Source organism: Nomia melanderi, chromosome 8 (genome assembly GCF_051020985.1).
Source record: "Nomia melanderi isolate GNS246 chromosome 8, iyNomMela1, whole genome shotgun sequence".
NCBI lineage: Eukaryota > Metazoa > Arthropoda > Insecta > Hymenoptera > Halictidae > Nomia > Nomia melanderi.
Genome location: NC_135006.1, coordinates 16569495 through 16586295, shown reverse-complemented (window position 1 = coordinate 16586295; position 16801 = coordinate 16569495). Strand labels below are relative to the sequence as shown.

Below are 16801 nucleotides of genomic sequence, written 5' to 3'. Positions count from 1 at the left end.
ACGAGCGGCAGTAGCTACCAGTTTCGTCGGGTTCCCTATCTTATCGACGGTATCTCTGGTTCGCCCGATTCTCTAGCTTTCGCTGCGCTATTCCTAGCGCTATCGTTGCTATTTCTGGTTATCGGGGTTACCGACCCCCACGTTTCGATAGAAATTCATTCGCAACTTCTCGGCGATGGAAATGTTCCGGCGGAAGGAAGGAACGCGAGACAGACTTCGGGAATACGAAGCTCATTGAGAAGAGGCACGCGTTCCGCGCAGGTAGATTATACAAAAGTTTTATTAACAATTGTAATCGTGACGTTGTCTGAATCGAAATACACGCTACTTTCCTCGCATGGAATAATTTACCTATGTCCCTGGCGACAAACTGTAAAGAACGCTGGAGGGTAAATTAAAGACAGAGAAAAGGAAAGGGGAAACGATTAAAATAACGGGTGAGTACTACATGCTAATTAAGCTCGACGGTAAAGCGGGCTACCGAAAGCAGCACATTCGCGAGAATGCCGGTTGTTCTATCGCAAACGTCCTCTCTTCAACGGTAACCATCCTTATTGTACAAATGTTTCGGACGCAGAGGCGCAGCTCCATTGGTCCGGGGATCGAGGAAGTTAATCGTCCCAGAATGAACGGGCAGCTCCTCTCAGCGTATGATTTTTGCAGGAACCTCGAAGCACGCTATCGATTGTTCGCCTTCCTTCAACTCGTAGTGAATCACCATTGAGATCTGCGAAATAATAACGATCACGATGAACTTACTGACAGAAACCCTTTGATACAGGGGAAATGATAACGAAGCAAAGTCGAAATATAGTCGAAACGAGGATAACGTGAAAGGAAGAATTTTAATTCCGTAGATCGCGAGTAACTAGATTCCAGCGTACACCGCGAGATACAGCTTCTTCGACAGAGTTCAAAGGAATTTATCAACGACCGGCATCGATGGATCATCTTTCTAAGAAATCGGAGAAGAAAAAAGTGTGTTACGAAATTGCTGCTGATATGCTCATGCGAGATAATGCGACGGCCAACGGAAACGACGGTTCCGCGCTAGCTCTCAGCGCAAATTGCGACATTCCTCGTGTCTAGTCCTTACGATAAACTTTCGGTTATCGAGCAGATAAGCCGCTAACGCGTCGAATTTCGATGACGCCGCGAGCGCGCGCGACTGGATAACGGAGGAACGAATGGAAATCTGGACGACGTATCGGTCCATTGAGAAACGCTCACCGTAGGATAGATTGGCAGGATGGGGAACTCCCGTTTGTAGTAATAATCGACGCCTTTCTTCAGCGAGCATCCAGCGGGCGTGCCGTCCGCGTTGAAAATATTCTCGCACGCGCTGGTCCCGTCCACGCCGACGAACGGCAGCGGCACGGAGAGAACCGCGGCGCTCACGCTGTTCGTAACACTCTCGATGTCCTTGTTGGGCACGAACTTCTGCTCCACTGTTCCCTTCGTTCCACGCTTCAACTTGCACGGCGGCTTGTCGCAGCCGGATATCTTAATCTGGTTGGAATCTTCGTACAGCTCTCCTGCGAAAACAGCACGTTACTCGTCTTTCGCTTTCTTCGAAAGAAAGAAACATGAGGGTAGTTACATAAACGACACGTTGACCGTCACGAGATTTTTCAGAGTGTCGCGCCTCGTTGCGTGTCTCGTAAAAATAGAAACGGAAACGATTATTCATTATTTGCTTCCACGATTCTAACGTTATTTTATCGTTCGGATAGCTTCGTTATTCGACATTCTCGTCGGATATCGATTAGTTTACGCGTCGTAATAATTTTCAATCAGTCGAGAAACGCTTGTAATCGGTGACGGCAACAGCACTCGACGTGTTCAATTGATTTCTAACGAGTCGGTTTGGTTCCCCGCGTTGATTTTGGGTCAACTACCATGTACTCGCATCCATCGATTCATGGAAACCGTGACAGCGCGCGCAGATTATTCGCAAGGATAAGAGAAATCGTTTCCTGCCGATCCCATCGCGTGTATTTTTAACCTGCCTCTACCTGCGACCGAGCCAACGCATTTTTCTCCCCAGCCGGGTCGAAGGTTGTCCTGCCCCCTTCTCGGCCCCACAGACTCCCACGAGCGACCGAGATCGAAAGTGAAACTCGCAGTTTCAGGGACTGACTCCCGAGAAGCCTTCAATTTACCCGCGATTCAGGAATCATCGCTGAATCGAAACGCTGCACGCTCGCAGAAGAAACGAACGATCCGCGCGTTTATGCGAATATCCGCGAAACTCGAGATCCAGTTGACAGAACGCGGACCGTCCAACGCGAGCGCGAGACGCGTTTCCGATTTCTCAGCGAATCCGGTTATTCGAACGATACGATTCACAGGCGAGATCGTCGAGGGGGCACACGCCGATTGAAAATTCCAAGTTTCTTCTACGCACCACTGCCACACTTGAGGACTTCCGTGGCGTTCGCCACCGCGATCAGAACCGCGAACACGAGAATCGTTTCCCTCAGCATAATTATCGGTGAAAGTTCGTTGCGGTGCGTCCTCGAAAGAAGATTCTGTGCGCGATGAGCTCCTTGCCGTATCTGCTTGCTCCAACCAGCTCCGAGTCCGACTTTCGACTGCGAGCCGCTGTGACGATGCAACGTTATGGCCGATCATTCGTCAAAGTTGGCTTTAAACGGATTCCCCCTTCCCGAGGAAAGACGATCCCGCGGTGGGGGTAACGGTGAAAAGCGATCCACTGTGTGGAAGGGAATATGTAAATTCATAAAACTTCGACAAGATCGAACAGGCCGAGTCGAATGATAAATCGCGTGCAGAAGGTACGTGGATCCGAGAGCTATACGATCGCGAACGAAAGTGCGATCGATCGAGAAAAGGGGCGGGTCTCTTAATTTCGGTCAGATCGCACGGTCGTTTTTAGATAGCTCGGTTCTCGATTCCAATTCCGATTGTTTTAACGTCGTTCCTCCTTTTCATCGTCGCGTCAATGCCGGTCCGCGTTCGCTCGTATGTCCGAACGGAAATGAAACGGACCAACGCGGCTGCGAACAACAAAGGGCAGGAAATTAACAACGCTAACATCCCGCGTCTCTCGCCTCTCCGCTGGAATGAAGTTCCATTTTTTTCTCTTACATAGACGACCTTTGATTGTTGTTCGCGAACGCGGCGAGCTGTAATGTTGATGTTCCGTCGACCACCGCCGGCTTCGTTTACTTTTTATCTTATCGCGCTTGTACTAATACGTGTGTCAGAACCGAGGATATTAGTCAGAGTTTGCGTTAATGCTAATTCGGCCTGTCTCATTCTAATCCTACATTATTATTATCGTCACGATTAGTTTCATCTTTTTCTCTCGTTGCGCTGATCGGGCTCCTTTCATAGCGTATTTTTTGCGCGCATTATATTTTCTTTCTTTAGCTCATGCATGCGTACGTCGGAACTGGTTATACGTTTCGAATCGTTGCCACATAAAACGGGGGAATAACGTTTTTTCTAAGTGAACAATAATGGATGCGAACTCTTCATCGCGAGCGAATTACGGTCGCCGATCGTTTCCCTGGAAACGGTAAACACATGCGCGACCTTCGTCACACTAGAACCGAGCTGACGAAGTTACGAAATTTCTCTGAAATCACATAACCGTGACTCCAGGATATAAACAAAGAGCGAAGGTACGATCACGGGTAACACGTGATTCGAAGCGTTCTTACGGCAGCCTGACTTATTCCGGTGCTGATACACGTTTGACTATGGAATCGATCGAAAGGTACTGTCCTTATCTGCCCGGCATACTTAAGTGTCTGGCTATTGCTTCGTATTCGGATTACTAATTTTTGCGGAAGAACATGAAACGACATTGACAACGGAACGTCCGGATACGTTTCGCGCGCGATAACGGCGAAACGCACGTGGCCCGGCAACACGAAATGCAGCCCGTGAAGTCAGAAGTCGGCCAGAATACAAACGAGGGATCGCCAGTGACAGTAACCTTGAGGCGGAGAGGAAGAATTCCTCGCGTGTCCATGAGGATGCGCGCGATACCTTTCTCGTTCGTTTTTTTCCCTTTTTCAGGCTCCGAGGCCCGAGATGGTCGGATCACGGTTTCGATCGACGAAAAACTGGACTCGCGACTCGAGTTCTCTTAACTCTCTGGACGTCTTATGGTTTTCCTATTGTTCGGAGGTACATATTCCAACTTAGAAACAGCGCTACTCGAAGTCCTCATAGCAATTTCAAAATTCATTGAATTTTTCAAAGGGAACAGATACTCTTGAAACGATCATTCGGTAAAAGAGTCCTACTCCTTATAGTGAATTTAGTTAATTCAGTAGGGTATATTATATTCGTTTTTCTATTATTTCTTTGGAAACTTTATGAGCGGTGAAACTTGGTTTCACGTGAAACACCGAAATATCGGCTCGACGTATTTCTCGCGAAGGTATTTCGATTCTCGGCTGTCGAGACGGTTAACCGCATCTGCGTCGCGAATTTTTTCGAGAGGCAATTCGATCGTATCAGCGCCGTTCGTTTGTAGACTCGGCTCGCCGTTAACAAGATAATCGAATAATTGTGCCGATGGGGCTCGAATTAAAAATGCCTCGCAGAGAACTCCGTTTCTCGGGCCAGCCAATTTAAACGCAATGCCAGAAAAGCAGCGCGAGAAATTAAGGCGCTCCCGTCGCAACGCGGCAGATGCTCTGACCAACCGGTGTACATAAGAATCAGGGTCTGACGAACCATTCTCGGAAACGCGGCACAAAAAACGTGATCATGAATATAATTATTCATCCAGCTCACGAAGGGAGGGCCAGTTGCCAGTCGCCTCGCGTACGATATCTCTCGGCGAGAAGTAATTCCGCAGTCGATTTCCTTCACGCCATGCTTCCGGGCGCGACCTCTTCTTCTCCTTCGTTCAACGTAATTACGGCGGACGACATCTTGTACTGGTACGTCGAACGCGCCGGACGAGTAAAAAAAAAAAGATTTCAAATAATCGCCTCGATCTCGTGACTGCCTCACGGCTATTATTCGCACACTGTAATTTATCGAGATACATAATTGATCGTATCGTGGTGTATATGGCGTGCCGACAAACGGCCACTCCTTAAGCAAATGAAAGGATTCGCGAAGTGTCGTATGTAATTTTTCGATAGCCCTCCGCGGTCCTGTCACTCGAAGATAATACATATCAATTGTCATTGTCGCGGAGCGAGAAAATATGAAATATCAGGAATGAGACGAGTCTACGAGGAAACCGGCGGACTCTTATATTCATTGATAGCTTCGTTCTTTTTTTTTATCACGAATCGTTTCTGCGGCGAACAACGATCGTCTATCGTACGAAGAATACACAACCGGATCTCGCAAGGTCTCTCTTTCTCCGGGCAGCTTCGCTAAAGGCAATTATCTCATCTCGACTAATTAGAACACTGTCTACGAGTATAACTCGATTCCGACGGCGAAGTAACTACGTCTTAATTTTCTGAGAAACTTCGATCCTCCTCGATACATTTTCGGCGTGGCGGGGGACGCGGAGGAAGGCGGAGAAAAATGCCTCCGTTGGAAGCAAGTTTCGCAAGGAACTCGATTAACCGGCGCAGTGTTTCGCGAAGTCATCGAACCAGTAGCGATCGAATCATCGAGTGGACAGGAGTCGTATTTAAATGCAGGGACGCGTTGTTTCTCCCTCGCTCCCAGCTACCGGATAGCGTATCGGTTCCATTACAGTCCACTGGACCGCGTGCGGTTAGCTCGTGTAATTGTTCCGAAGCGATGCGTGGAAAACCTCCGAACAAGGGAAAAATTGCTTTCGGCGAAACGGATAACTGCGACGGGCCGATGACCCGTTTCAGTGCACTTCACCAACGCTGGGCAATCGTTCCGTTACGGTGTGCTGGTAACATTTTACCGAGCTGCAACGTTTGCGGAACAAACGCGATTGCAGAAACTTCGACGCACTTGGAAGCAAATGTATGTTAAGTTATACGAATGTCGAATAGTTGAATATTATATTCGGGTGAATGATACGTGGATCAGTCTGTTTTACCTACAGGCAGTACCGAAGACTCGTAGCATAGACTAGGTGAAAGGATAGATCCGACAAAAGGTGCAGATTCGGACATTCGATTTTCTCTGTGGTTCGTAACGTTACCAGCAGAGTGTACGAATAGATTACAGAAATTGAGGCAATTGCGATTTTTATGTCGAAGTTTTATGCGGTCCGCAGGCTGACCATTCGGTGCAGGTAGAAGCGGGTTATGCGAGAGAATATTTTGAATGGTGCCACTATCCCCGAACGGTGCATAGAAAATTATACTGCACGGGATGTTCGTATTGATTTTAAATTTGCATCTCGAAGGTTCCTGCTGTTTGCGCGTACTATCGATAGATGGCCGACGGGTAATATTATGGGGAACATAAATAAACTGTTGTCTATTAGATCGACTACAAATGTTTGAAATCGATTTTTCATTTGTTGACCACCGCCGATGTTAACCAATATTTAATAACGCTCATTTACTTTCATTCCATTCCAGTGACTTATTGATACCCGACAATGTTGACTGATACCTTATTCAATTTTGTGTGTTATATCGCGTTGGTTATATTTAACTTCGAATGTCAACGAATGTATTCCTGTTACAGGTAAAATCTATTATTTATTCCTCGGTAACTTTGCAAATTAAACATAACAGAGTCAGAGTTCGTGATTCTTTCAGGGATTTAATGGGAGAAAGATGGGAAGCATAGAAGAACAAACGCAGATCTTTATTCTCGAAGCAGCTTTATTAAAATTTCTGTTCGACTTGCCGAAGCAGACCGAAACGTCATCGGATCTTATCGGGACGATCGGCATGTTGAATAAAGTTCAAAAATACGGTCGATGCTATCTGCTCTCCGAGCGATTCAGCTTCGTCCGGTGCATTTGAAACGTTTTCAGGATGAAAACGGCTGACTATTACACTGGGATAACGCGTCCCACTTGCAAGGACGTCTCGTGCGTTCAACGATGAATAACATGGCCGATCGAAGATACTTCGGCCACGAGTAACCCGGCTAAGTTGGTCCGGTGCATTTATCGTCGTCGAAAGACGCCGAGATTGCGCTGTAAAGTAGAGGAGACGAATAGGGGAAAAGTCTCATTAAGTGTCCAAGATTCCCGTGTCTCAAAACAAAGATTACCGCGAAAGGAGGCCACGATAAATTCCACCCTTTCCTTGGCCTGGATTTCGAACGATGGCGCATCTCGGTGTACGCGATCACCTTTCGCTCTGTTTCGAGGATATATACCTCTCGGAGCATTGTTCTCGACCGTCATACGGGACACCGCTATTTCCCTTACACCGGGCGCATTAAACATCCGCGGGTACATTAAATCTTTCGCGAGAATAGCGGCGGCACTTGAACCAAATCCGACAGAAACGCGCTAAATACGATAATAGCTGGTTCGGTAATCGCCGCTTCTCTTTCGCGTCTCTCCTTCATTCTTCGCGAGCGTTTCACTTGGAACGAGAATGAAATAGACGCATGCGTGGAACAAGGCGCGCGATCGATTAAATAACTAATAAGACAGAAAGTTTTTGGCGAACGCAGGACCAGAGGGTGCCGAATGGCGAGGGAGAGAGCCGCGTAACACGAAATCGATGTGTTTTATTTATATACAATATTTACAAAGGCATACTGTCGTCGACTGGCTAATTAATGTCTTCGTACGCTTAAACGTGTACAATGTGGTGTAAGCATGGCTTTAGTCTTTTTGATTTTTGTGTACTCCGCGACGGAGGCCAAAGGGGAACTCCGTCGGCTCGCGGCGAATCGCTCCAGCATGATCCCTCCCTTCCTCCCCGTCAGGATCGTCGGGACCGTTTCGATCCTCCGAATGCGCCTCGCTCTCTTAGATGCAACTTTCCTGGATCGCGGCGCTCCGGATAACCGTCTCCGAATATCGGTGCGGTCTTTGGAGGCTGTAAAACGTCTGGAAAAGAGACAAAGGATCGTTGGTACACGAATAAAATGGCACCGGCATCGGTGGGACGTTCTTCAACGAGACAGCCTCCGACCGATTTCAATTTATCGGCGTCGCGGCCAGCCGGAATCCTCGCCTCCCGCCTCTAGCGGGCCGACGATGAAAATCCGATTACTCACGTTTGGCGATGCCCGCGGATAATCCGACTCTTCTACGACATCGTGGGACATCTCCCGTCCTTCCAGCTGTCGCGGCCTCCGCGGCAAGGATCCGTAATGTAAAAGCTTCCTATCTGAAAGAAGTTACGGGGCGAGCTTAACGCCGGTCGTATAATGGATTCGCCGGGAGTCGCGGTAACGACGTAACGATGTAAGTTTTGCCCGGCAAAAGATTCACGTAAGTATTTTATACGGCCATCGTTGCTCCCTGTATCGAAATCGACGTGGCCCGAATGCGGCGGTGCAAGCGATGCAACCGATGCCGCCGCCGGAGACGGTGGATCGATGTAACGGACCGCGTCCCGAACGAGCAATTGCCTTGAAAGTTTTGTAAGCATCCGGTTGTGGTTTAAGACGCGACCCGACGTATTTACGGTTCTCGTTTAAACGGAGCACTTTCATCAGTTCCACGTACAAAATTCAACGGAACGCGATGGAGGGTTGTTTGTATTAGGGAATGTAGATCAGCGTTCTCGAACCGGATGCTCCTCCGTCACCGTTCGCGTCTCGATTTAACGCGTTCACCGCCGCGGAAGCAATTGCGATATGAATCGATCGATGTCCGAAGCATCGAGTCATTGACAATTACTTGTAACACCGCCCATCTTTGCCCCGAACGTCCGAGTGGTATTAGGGGAACGACGGTATTACCTATTAGATGATTGGTCAAGGCCGTGGTGGGTATGAGATCGGGATTCCCGTCCTCCTCTTCGCCTTTGCCGGCGAAGGTCGAGATGCTGGGTTGTTGCGGCGGCTTCGGTTTCGCCGGAGTAGCTGCGTGCTTTCTCCACAGCGCCATCAACACGCCGGTCACGATTAGCCCCAAACCGGTCGCCGTTCCACCCAGACCAATCAGGATCGGCGACATGTCCACCGAAGACACCGATTCACCTATAAACGAAATCTCGGCTAGTTCTCTATTTATACTGGATTTATTCGGCAACGCACGCGATATAAATTTCGTTTTTCCTTCTCGCTTTTCCCGTCTCTCTTTCTCGGAACGCGCGATACATCACGACCGCCCCGGCAATGTCCTCCGTTTATCGTTTCGAATAGTCCGCGCGACCGAGTTCCGGCGAAATCCGCGACAGTTTCTAATTCTCTTGTTTGTCATTCGGGCGCGTTTGTGAACACCGTTGCGGTTGAATTTCGGCGAGAAATTTCCGGGGAACCTAATCTACTTCCAATTAGGGTCTCACTCCGGTGTATTGCGAAACTTCGAGGAGGCGGCACCGCTTGGCGCCGTTCGATTAACGTGTTTATTAATTCACGCGTTGCTATTCCCACGAAACAGGTAACGAACGCTGGAACTTCTCATTTGCCCCTACAGCGTTGGCCTGTTCCGCTTCGCGGACGCCGAGGCGCGCGTTCTTCGGGCTGCGTTCCTAACGATCGCCGATGCACGGGCGCCCCGTCTCCGCTCGATATTATCCGAAAAGATTAATCGCGCCCGTAGAAAGTCGTTGTCGTCGTTGCACGGTCAAAGATGCCGCGTATTATAATTTCCCTCCGGTTTTTGCAGCCTCGGCCGCCGCTCGGTTCCTCCATAGGCGCGTCTTCGTTGTCGCGTAAGATTAATGAACGCGACGAGAAATTAAGGGCGGCTGAACTGTCCGGGGCGGTGCCGCTATTGGAGGACAGCCGAAACGCGAAGTTTGAGAGGAAAGAAACGAATGGGAGAAAACAGAATGCATAGTAATGGCTCATAAATTTCAGGACGCGTTTCCGGATTGTCTTTTCCTTCCTCCTTTCTCCGTTGCGACAAGCAACGCCTGTATTTTATAGCCCCGAGCGTCGGACGAAGATTAATTAGCTGTTATCGTCTCGCGAGCCAGCCTCTTCCGCCTCGCAGAAGCGGTCCGCGACTATTAACTGCATCGTTAATCCAGTTAATTGATGGCCGGACAAATCCGTAGCAGGGGCGAGTATCGCTGTGTCCGAATAACGGCGATACAGTCGCGGCGAGAACTAACACGTTCGCGTACCGCGAATACGGTTAATCTCTGTTCGCCAACGGGACGACTCGTGAAAACCTATTATCGAGCAGCGGGAGCGGAGAGCAGATAGGCGGATGCCTCGCCGGCACGTGAGATATACGATCGCGCGGGAGTGGCTGGTGGCAAAAGGTTGGAAAGCTCTCTCTACGCTTCGGAACGGGAAGAGGTTCCACGAGTCGGATCTTTTGAAGAGCGCGACCCGTTGAGTGGATACAGACCGTTGCTTATCCGTCTGTTCGCGTTTCTCGTTCAACTTTCGTCGGGTGTGTAGGTACTTACGCACCGGTAAACTTGGCTACACCCTTCAACGCCACGCGTTCCATGATCACCGGAGCACTGGACCCCTTCATGTTGACCGCGTAAAGAGCGATCGTCGTCGGTTTGTGAAGCTCCAGCTCCCAATAGGGATTCGCCGACTCCAGGCGCAGCTTGTCCACCATCGCGACGAACTTCTGCGGCAAACCGCCGTCGTACCCTTCCTCGCACGATATCCTGATCCAGGAACCGGACTGGTTCTGGGCCGTGCAGTTTTGCAGCGGGTACGGTTTGCCTGCGAAACGACCGCCTGTGATTATTGCCCGTACCATTGCGAGTTTTGGAAACTTCATCACGCTCGCCGAATGCTGTGACCGCGCCGGTGTCGTCCGAAAAGCGCCTAGTTACGTGGCAACAATCGCGTTTCATCGGGGTCCGGGTTCCTACGCGAGAAATTCGCGTTATCGCCGCCTAATTTCGTTAACCCGCGCGGCCCGGAACCTATTCATAGACGATGCGAGCCGCGGATGAATCCGGCTGATGCGTTTTCCTTTTTCCATTTTTTTCTTCTCTTTTTTTCAAAACGAACGCGTGTCGCGCGTAGTAACGAAGGGTCGTATTGTGCGCAATTTCTCACGGTGGAACGGAACAGGAAAAAGTGGCGTAGTCACGCCGCGGCGGCCATAACTTCGTTTTATTGCGCAACGAAAATTGCAACGCGATACTGCACCATTTCGCGGCCAATGAAATTATGTTCCACGGGCGTCATTATCGACGATGGCGTTGCATTAACGAGATCACTTGTATGCAAATAGGCGGCTGAAAAAGCTTGCGGAAACAGTGGACAATGTGCTCGGCGCGGCTGCTGGCCTTTTTTCGCGGTAACGCAAATTGCTGGAGCCACGGACCCATAGATTTTTCCATTTTCCGCGTCCATTTCTCTTCCTTTCTTTCCCCCGATTAGCATTTCCACCGTTGCTAATTATTTAGCGCGGTCGCCCGCCTTTCTTAAACACACTCCCCGGGGCGAGAGTTCACCTCTGCGCACCGCTATTCCGAGGAACAATTGGATTATTCGGCTCCGCCGATAATAAACACACCGTTCCGCGTCAGCTTCGCTGGTCAAGTGCCGGCCGACGCACCGCCGACCCGTAATTATATAAGAAACACGTTCCCGCGGTTCGAAAATAAATTACGCGTCCAATTACCGCGTGACGCGGCCGAACGGTTTCGCATCGGGTCGGATTCGAATCGCCTGGAAATTATCAACCTCTGTGAATCGACGGACGCCTATACCTGACGCGGACGAAACTAATTCGGTCGGTCGAACGGTTCTTGGACTGGTTTTGTCCGTCGGCCGTCCCCGGGACTTCGGCCGGCGTTCGGCCAGTAGATTCGCCGCGGCTTTCTCCAAGTCGAACACAAACCCACCGCGCGTACGCGGTAATGAACATATTCAATTATGGTTTTCATGAAATACTCGCAAAAACGCGCACGTCGCGGCCATACGACGGGAAGTTCGGCCGGAAACGAGCAGCTGGTGATAACGTGGTTTTTCATTTCGTGTTTGTTCCCCGGGGGATTTCGGTCGCTGTCCGGCGTTATGCTCGGCGGACGCCGAACGGTACACGGTTCTCGGTAATTTTCGCGGGCTCAGGAATAATTAAAAAGCGTTCCCGCGTTCACTTCGTTCGTTCGCCGCGATCGTTTTATCTCGCAACGGTAACGCGTTGCTTAATTGTTGTTAGGCGACCGTTGCGCGCGCCGTACGCGCGATTACCGCGTCGACTAGCGAATCGTCGTTCACAGCGATTGCTCCCTTAACTCTGCTGCGTTCTTCCGACTTTTTCTCTTTCTCGTTTCTCTCTGTTCTTTTATCGGCCATCATTTTCGCAACTCGCATACCAAACTCTCTTCTCGCATCGTTCTCGAATCTATCGACTCGAATCTCCGAGGAGACTACGAACCTGTTGCGATCACTTGGTAGAGACACGGCTGCTTCGAGAGACCCACGACGTTGCTGGCCCAACAGCCTAACGTCCCGTAGTCCATGTCGGACGAGGGGGTGTAGGTCAGGCGGCTCGAAGTGCCCTCGTTAGTGAATTTTGTGGACGGAATGTCGGTGAGGTCCCCACTGCTGTTGAAGGTCCATTGGAAGCTGATGGTGGTCGGAATAGCCTCGACCTCGCAGACCAAGCTGATGGTCTCGTGCTTCGAGGCTCCGTGAACCTCCTCGGGCACGTTCAAAGGTGGCGGCGTCGCGTTCTGGTGTCTCCAACCGGCGGAGTTTAAAACGTGCTTGCAAATAGGGGCGACTGTAACAAAAACGTACCACGGTACATGCAACCGGTGGCGGATGGCGCGTACGCGTTTTTCGCGTTAACCGTTGGTATTTCCGTGCCGCTCCGCTTTATATCGCGCCTGTTCCCGGTTTAACGAAAACCAAGAGTTACGAGGGCCGTCGTAAAACATTCGGTGCTACGTTTGCTTCGCGAGATACCGGGGCCGCGCGTGCGTCGTCATCGGGGGGGAATAAAAGTGACGATTATGCGGACAGCCTGGACACGGAAAAAACACGCCGGCCGTGTTTTATCGCGGAACGTCTACGACATTCACGGATGGAACATATATTTTTCTGTCGTTCCCCCCTTTTTTTTTGTCGCGCCCCGCAATGTCCGCATCGCGAGAACGGAGAGACCATACTCACACATAACCTGGAGGTTCACTACGTTAGAACTGGCACGACCCTCCACATTGGCGGCCATGCAGGTGTATCTTCCAGCGGACTCCCGAGTTATACTCTGAAGCACCAGAGAGTGGTCCGAGAGCACTATGCCGGCGGTGACGTTGTAATGGAGCTCTTCTTCCTGAATAAACAAAGGGAAATAGATCCTGCATCAAAGAATGTCCGGGTCGAGATTTCAGCCGGGAATGTAGGCAACGAGACGGCGCGCGAATAACGCACGCTTCACCGATCTTTGTTGTTCGCCGGATATCGCCGTCGAAATTTATGGCACGCGCACGCGGAAAATTGCTCGATATTGTGACTCGTTATTTGCGGCGGCTCCATGTACCGGAAGAACGATATCCGAATAAAACGCTCGTACATTCGCCGGGCAGCCGCGTGTACGGTGATCTTTGGGGAAATGATATCCAGGGCTAGCAACACCGGGGAAGCTTTTAAACGGATGACCAAGAAGAAGAATCCGGTTCACGGTTTGTTGGGTATACCATACATAGTTAAGTCCCCTCAGTCATGAGTACACGGCCACGACGAAAAGTTAGCGGCACGGTCGGAGAAGCTCCGGAAAGTTAGGATCCTGTTTGCCGCATTCTCCGTTGCTGTCCAACCATAAAGCCTGTCGCGCATGCCGAAGATTCAAAATTTACCTCGCGCTAGAAACGTTCTCGAGACACGGAAGTTTGGTCGAACCATTCGACATCGATTTAAATCTCGGCGGTCTCGATCAATGAACTTTCAAGTCGACCAGCCGCCATCGACTTCATCGTCAAGAGTTCAAAATAGGAGCGACTCTGCGACTAATTTGAAATTGATACGTGTACGCATATTGCTCTCCGGCAATCTAGTTCTGTAATCAATCGTCCTGCATCGATATGCATCGTGTTTCGAAGCACTCGTTAGCCGAATCGAACACCGCTAAAGCAAAAGGTATGAAAAATGGAAGATCGTTAACGATAAAATGTTTCGAAACGCAAAAACCGTGTGCTCGCTCGACTGACCGCGTATCCATGGTCGCCAGCGACTGGTCGATGCTGCGTAACGATTTCGCTGCAGCCCGGAAGACATCCGAACCTCTCGTCGGAGGCTCATCCGCAACCGTGGAAACGGAGCGACGAGTTTCGAGCGCCGTTTGTTTTCAGTTAGAAACGAACAATTAGGTGGCCGCGTGCTGCGACTTTCTTCGGCCTGGCCGAAGACTGGCCGAGGGATGGAACGGGACGGGACGTCGACGTCCCCGACGAGAAAGCCCGAGCCGTGGTTCCGCTTGTAGATCGTCGCTCGCTCCGAGGGGTCGGACAAAGGGAATTTACGATGTACACCACTTGATCCTCTGTCTCCGTCCTCTTTTCTCGCCGGCTCGTTATTCCCGGCGCGAACGCTATGACAGTCGTGCGCGCTCGCGCGTGTACACCCTCGCCAGTCATAGTCGTCCCTGGCCACCGGTTCACAAATATATACACTCTCGGCGAGGCTGCGAATTACAACGCCCTCGCGTGCATACACAGGGCCGGTAGCTCGCGGATTTTCGCGCCTTAGCTGGAAGGGTGGTGGCGCGGCTCGCGCGCAACCTCCGCGAGCCCCGACAATATTATAATTTCTCTCTTAAGTTTCCGACAAAGGCTTCGCACACAGGTTGCGGCCTTAAGGTGCACCGCGCCGCGCCGCGCCGCGCCGGTAACCGAGCCCCGGGATGGATGGAAATTTCTGAAACTCGATTATTTCCCGAGTCCCCGAAACCCCGCACTTTCGCGAATGTCTCGGGGCTAGCAGACTACTTGAATATTTCATCGGACTCGTGCTAAAATCACGACTCGTTAAAGCTTTTCAACCCTCGTTCCGTTCCGGTCTAGGTACCATGCGAACTTTCGGCTCGTCGCGTCCAAGAATCGCGTTTCACCAGGGAACGCCGGCGCGGGCAGCGGCGGACGGGGGTGGTCGATCGCAGACCCGGCAAGTTTTCCCAGCGAAACCGAATACACTATTATTATTCACCCCTTTGCGGAAACTTGAAAATCTTCGGAGCACGATCAAGGTATCCGGGTCGCTGAAATCGATACGTCAACCGGGTACTTTGGGTTAATACGGGAAAGCAGGTGGTGGACGTGTGTGTATACACGTCGTTATTATCGGTTCTCGAATTCGATTATATCGATTAATCCTGGTCCCGCGGGGTTTCGCTTCTACCTTGAAAATTTTCGTTCGCAGCCTTGAGATAGTTCGGCGACAACTCTATGAATCTTCGTTGGTGAACGCCCTGGGAGAATACTTTTAGTTCTCCGTGGAAAAGATAACTTGTTGTTAGAGGATTACGAGAACTATGCCGAGCGGATCCGCCGGAATAGTTCCAGTCCTGTTCGCTTTACCAAACACGCGCCTCTCCTGCTTGTTTTCTACGAGTAACGAGCGCCGGATCCGTTTCATTCGGTTTCCAGGAGTTCGCGGAAACTTGTACGCGCGAACCATGCGACTCAAGAATATGCCCCCAGCGGTTCGAAGCTATCTCGGATCGCGAAACGATGCGTCTAAGTTCGCGGCGGCGGATGTTATTATTATTTGTACACTGAAAACGTTGCCTCGTCGAATACACGATTCACCGGCGCTGGCTGCTGCATATCGGTCTACATCTTATTTCTCTGATGCTGCTTGTTTGCGCGCGTGCTGCCTTCGATTAACTCCTGGCAGGCCGCGATAACTTCCGGTAACGAGAACGCGTAAGGAACCCGCGGAATCGTAGGCGGAATTAAATCTCGAAGTGCCTGCAGTAGAATCAGACGATGTTAATCGGACGTAGCGTAGTTGTTACTTGTTGTTGCGCTACTCCGATCGTTAACGCGTTCGCCGCCGCAAGAGTTTGGCCTGTTGTGTTTTCAAAGTTCTAGACAATATTAAGCTTTGTACAATGCATCGATATATGAAATATTCAAATAAAATTACATCGCTTTTTATTTCGTTTCCACCGAGAATATGAGAGAATATCTCCAGCGCGGAACTTTCAATTGCGAACGATTAATCATTCGACTCGACAGGCGTAATTCTTTCCAAGCAATTTCGAAGTGGCGTTCAGCGGTGACCTTCGCAGCATATAACGCGTTAACATTCGCAGGATACGCGAGCGGAAATGCGATGCGCATATCTTTCGCGAGACCAGGAAATACGATAAAGTTCGCGTCGCGGTTCGTTGAGTCGCGGAGATGCGGCATCGCGCGCGCCGGCGAAAATATTGAGCAAGTCCCCTGTTTTCGTAGAACGTCGCGTGTCCGTGTGAGACATTAAGCATTCGCGTTCCGCGTCGGGACGATAATATGAATCCGCGGCGGGCAACGGGTACGTTTGCCTCTCCGCGTTACACGCGACTGCCGGATCAGCGCTAGACAGGACCGATAACTTCCATTCCCTCTTGGTGCACTTCCAGCTCGCGCGAGCATCCTTATCCCTCGGATTCTGCATAAAGCATAAGCAAGCCTTCTTTGTTTCCGGAATCTCCCTGCCGCCGATCTGTTCGACAATCCCATAAAAGGACGATCGCGACAGCTCCGAGACAATGCTCGGACGAACGACGACGGTTGCCTGCCGGCCAAACGGGGTTGTCGTTTACGCGGCCCGGACAATGGAGCGCATTAATCTGGATAAACGTTTTTAAAAC

General features: G+C 50.6%; 2 protein-coding genes across 6 annotated transcripts in view; both read right to left on the bottom strand.

Annotated features, from left to right (window-relative positions):
* Positions 1-262: 262 nt before the first annotated feature.
* Npc2b (Niemann-Pick type C-2b) lies at positions 263-2645 on the bottom strand. Its single transcript, XM_031990753.2, has 3 exons — positions 2408-2645; positions 1231-1535; positions 263-727 (listed from the first exon to the last, which is right to left on the bottom strand). The coding sequence occupies exons 1-3, from the start codon at positions 2484-2486 to the stop codon at positions 644-646; spliced, it is 468 nt and encodes a 155-aa protein (XP_031846613.1). The 5' UTR covers positions 2487-2645; the 3' UTR covers positions 263-643.
* A 5014-nt stretch (positions 2646-7659) lies between these two features.
* The window catches only part of LOC116433066 (nephrin), a 105540-nt gene continuing 96398 nt past the window's right edge, over positions 7660-16801 (bottom strand). For 4 of the 5 annotated variants that reach the window (XM_076369615.1, XM_076369614.1, XM_076369617.1 and 1 more), the window contains exons 10-15: positions 13123-13282; positions 12383-12730; positions 10444-10710; positions 8815-9054; positions 8125-8237; positions 7660-7954 (exon numbers count right to left, since the gene is read on the bottom strand). In XM_076369615.1, the coding sequence (XP_076225730.1) occupies positions 7874-7954; positions 8125-8237; positions 8815-9054; positions 10444-10710; positions 12383-12730; positions 13123-13282 (1209 nt within the window). In that variant the 3' untranslated portion in view covers positions 7660-7873. The remainder of the gene's footprint in view (positions 7955-8124; positions 8238-8814; positions 9055-10443; positions 10711-12382; positions 12731-13122; positions 13283-16801) is intronic. The other variant, XM_076369618.1, reaches the window with a different exon arrangement.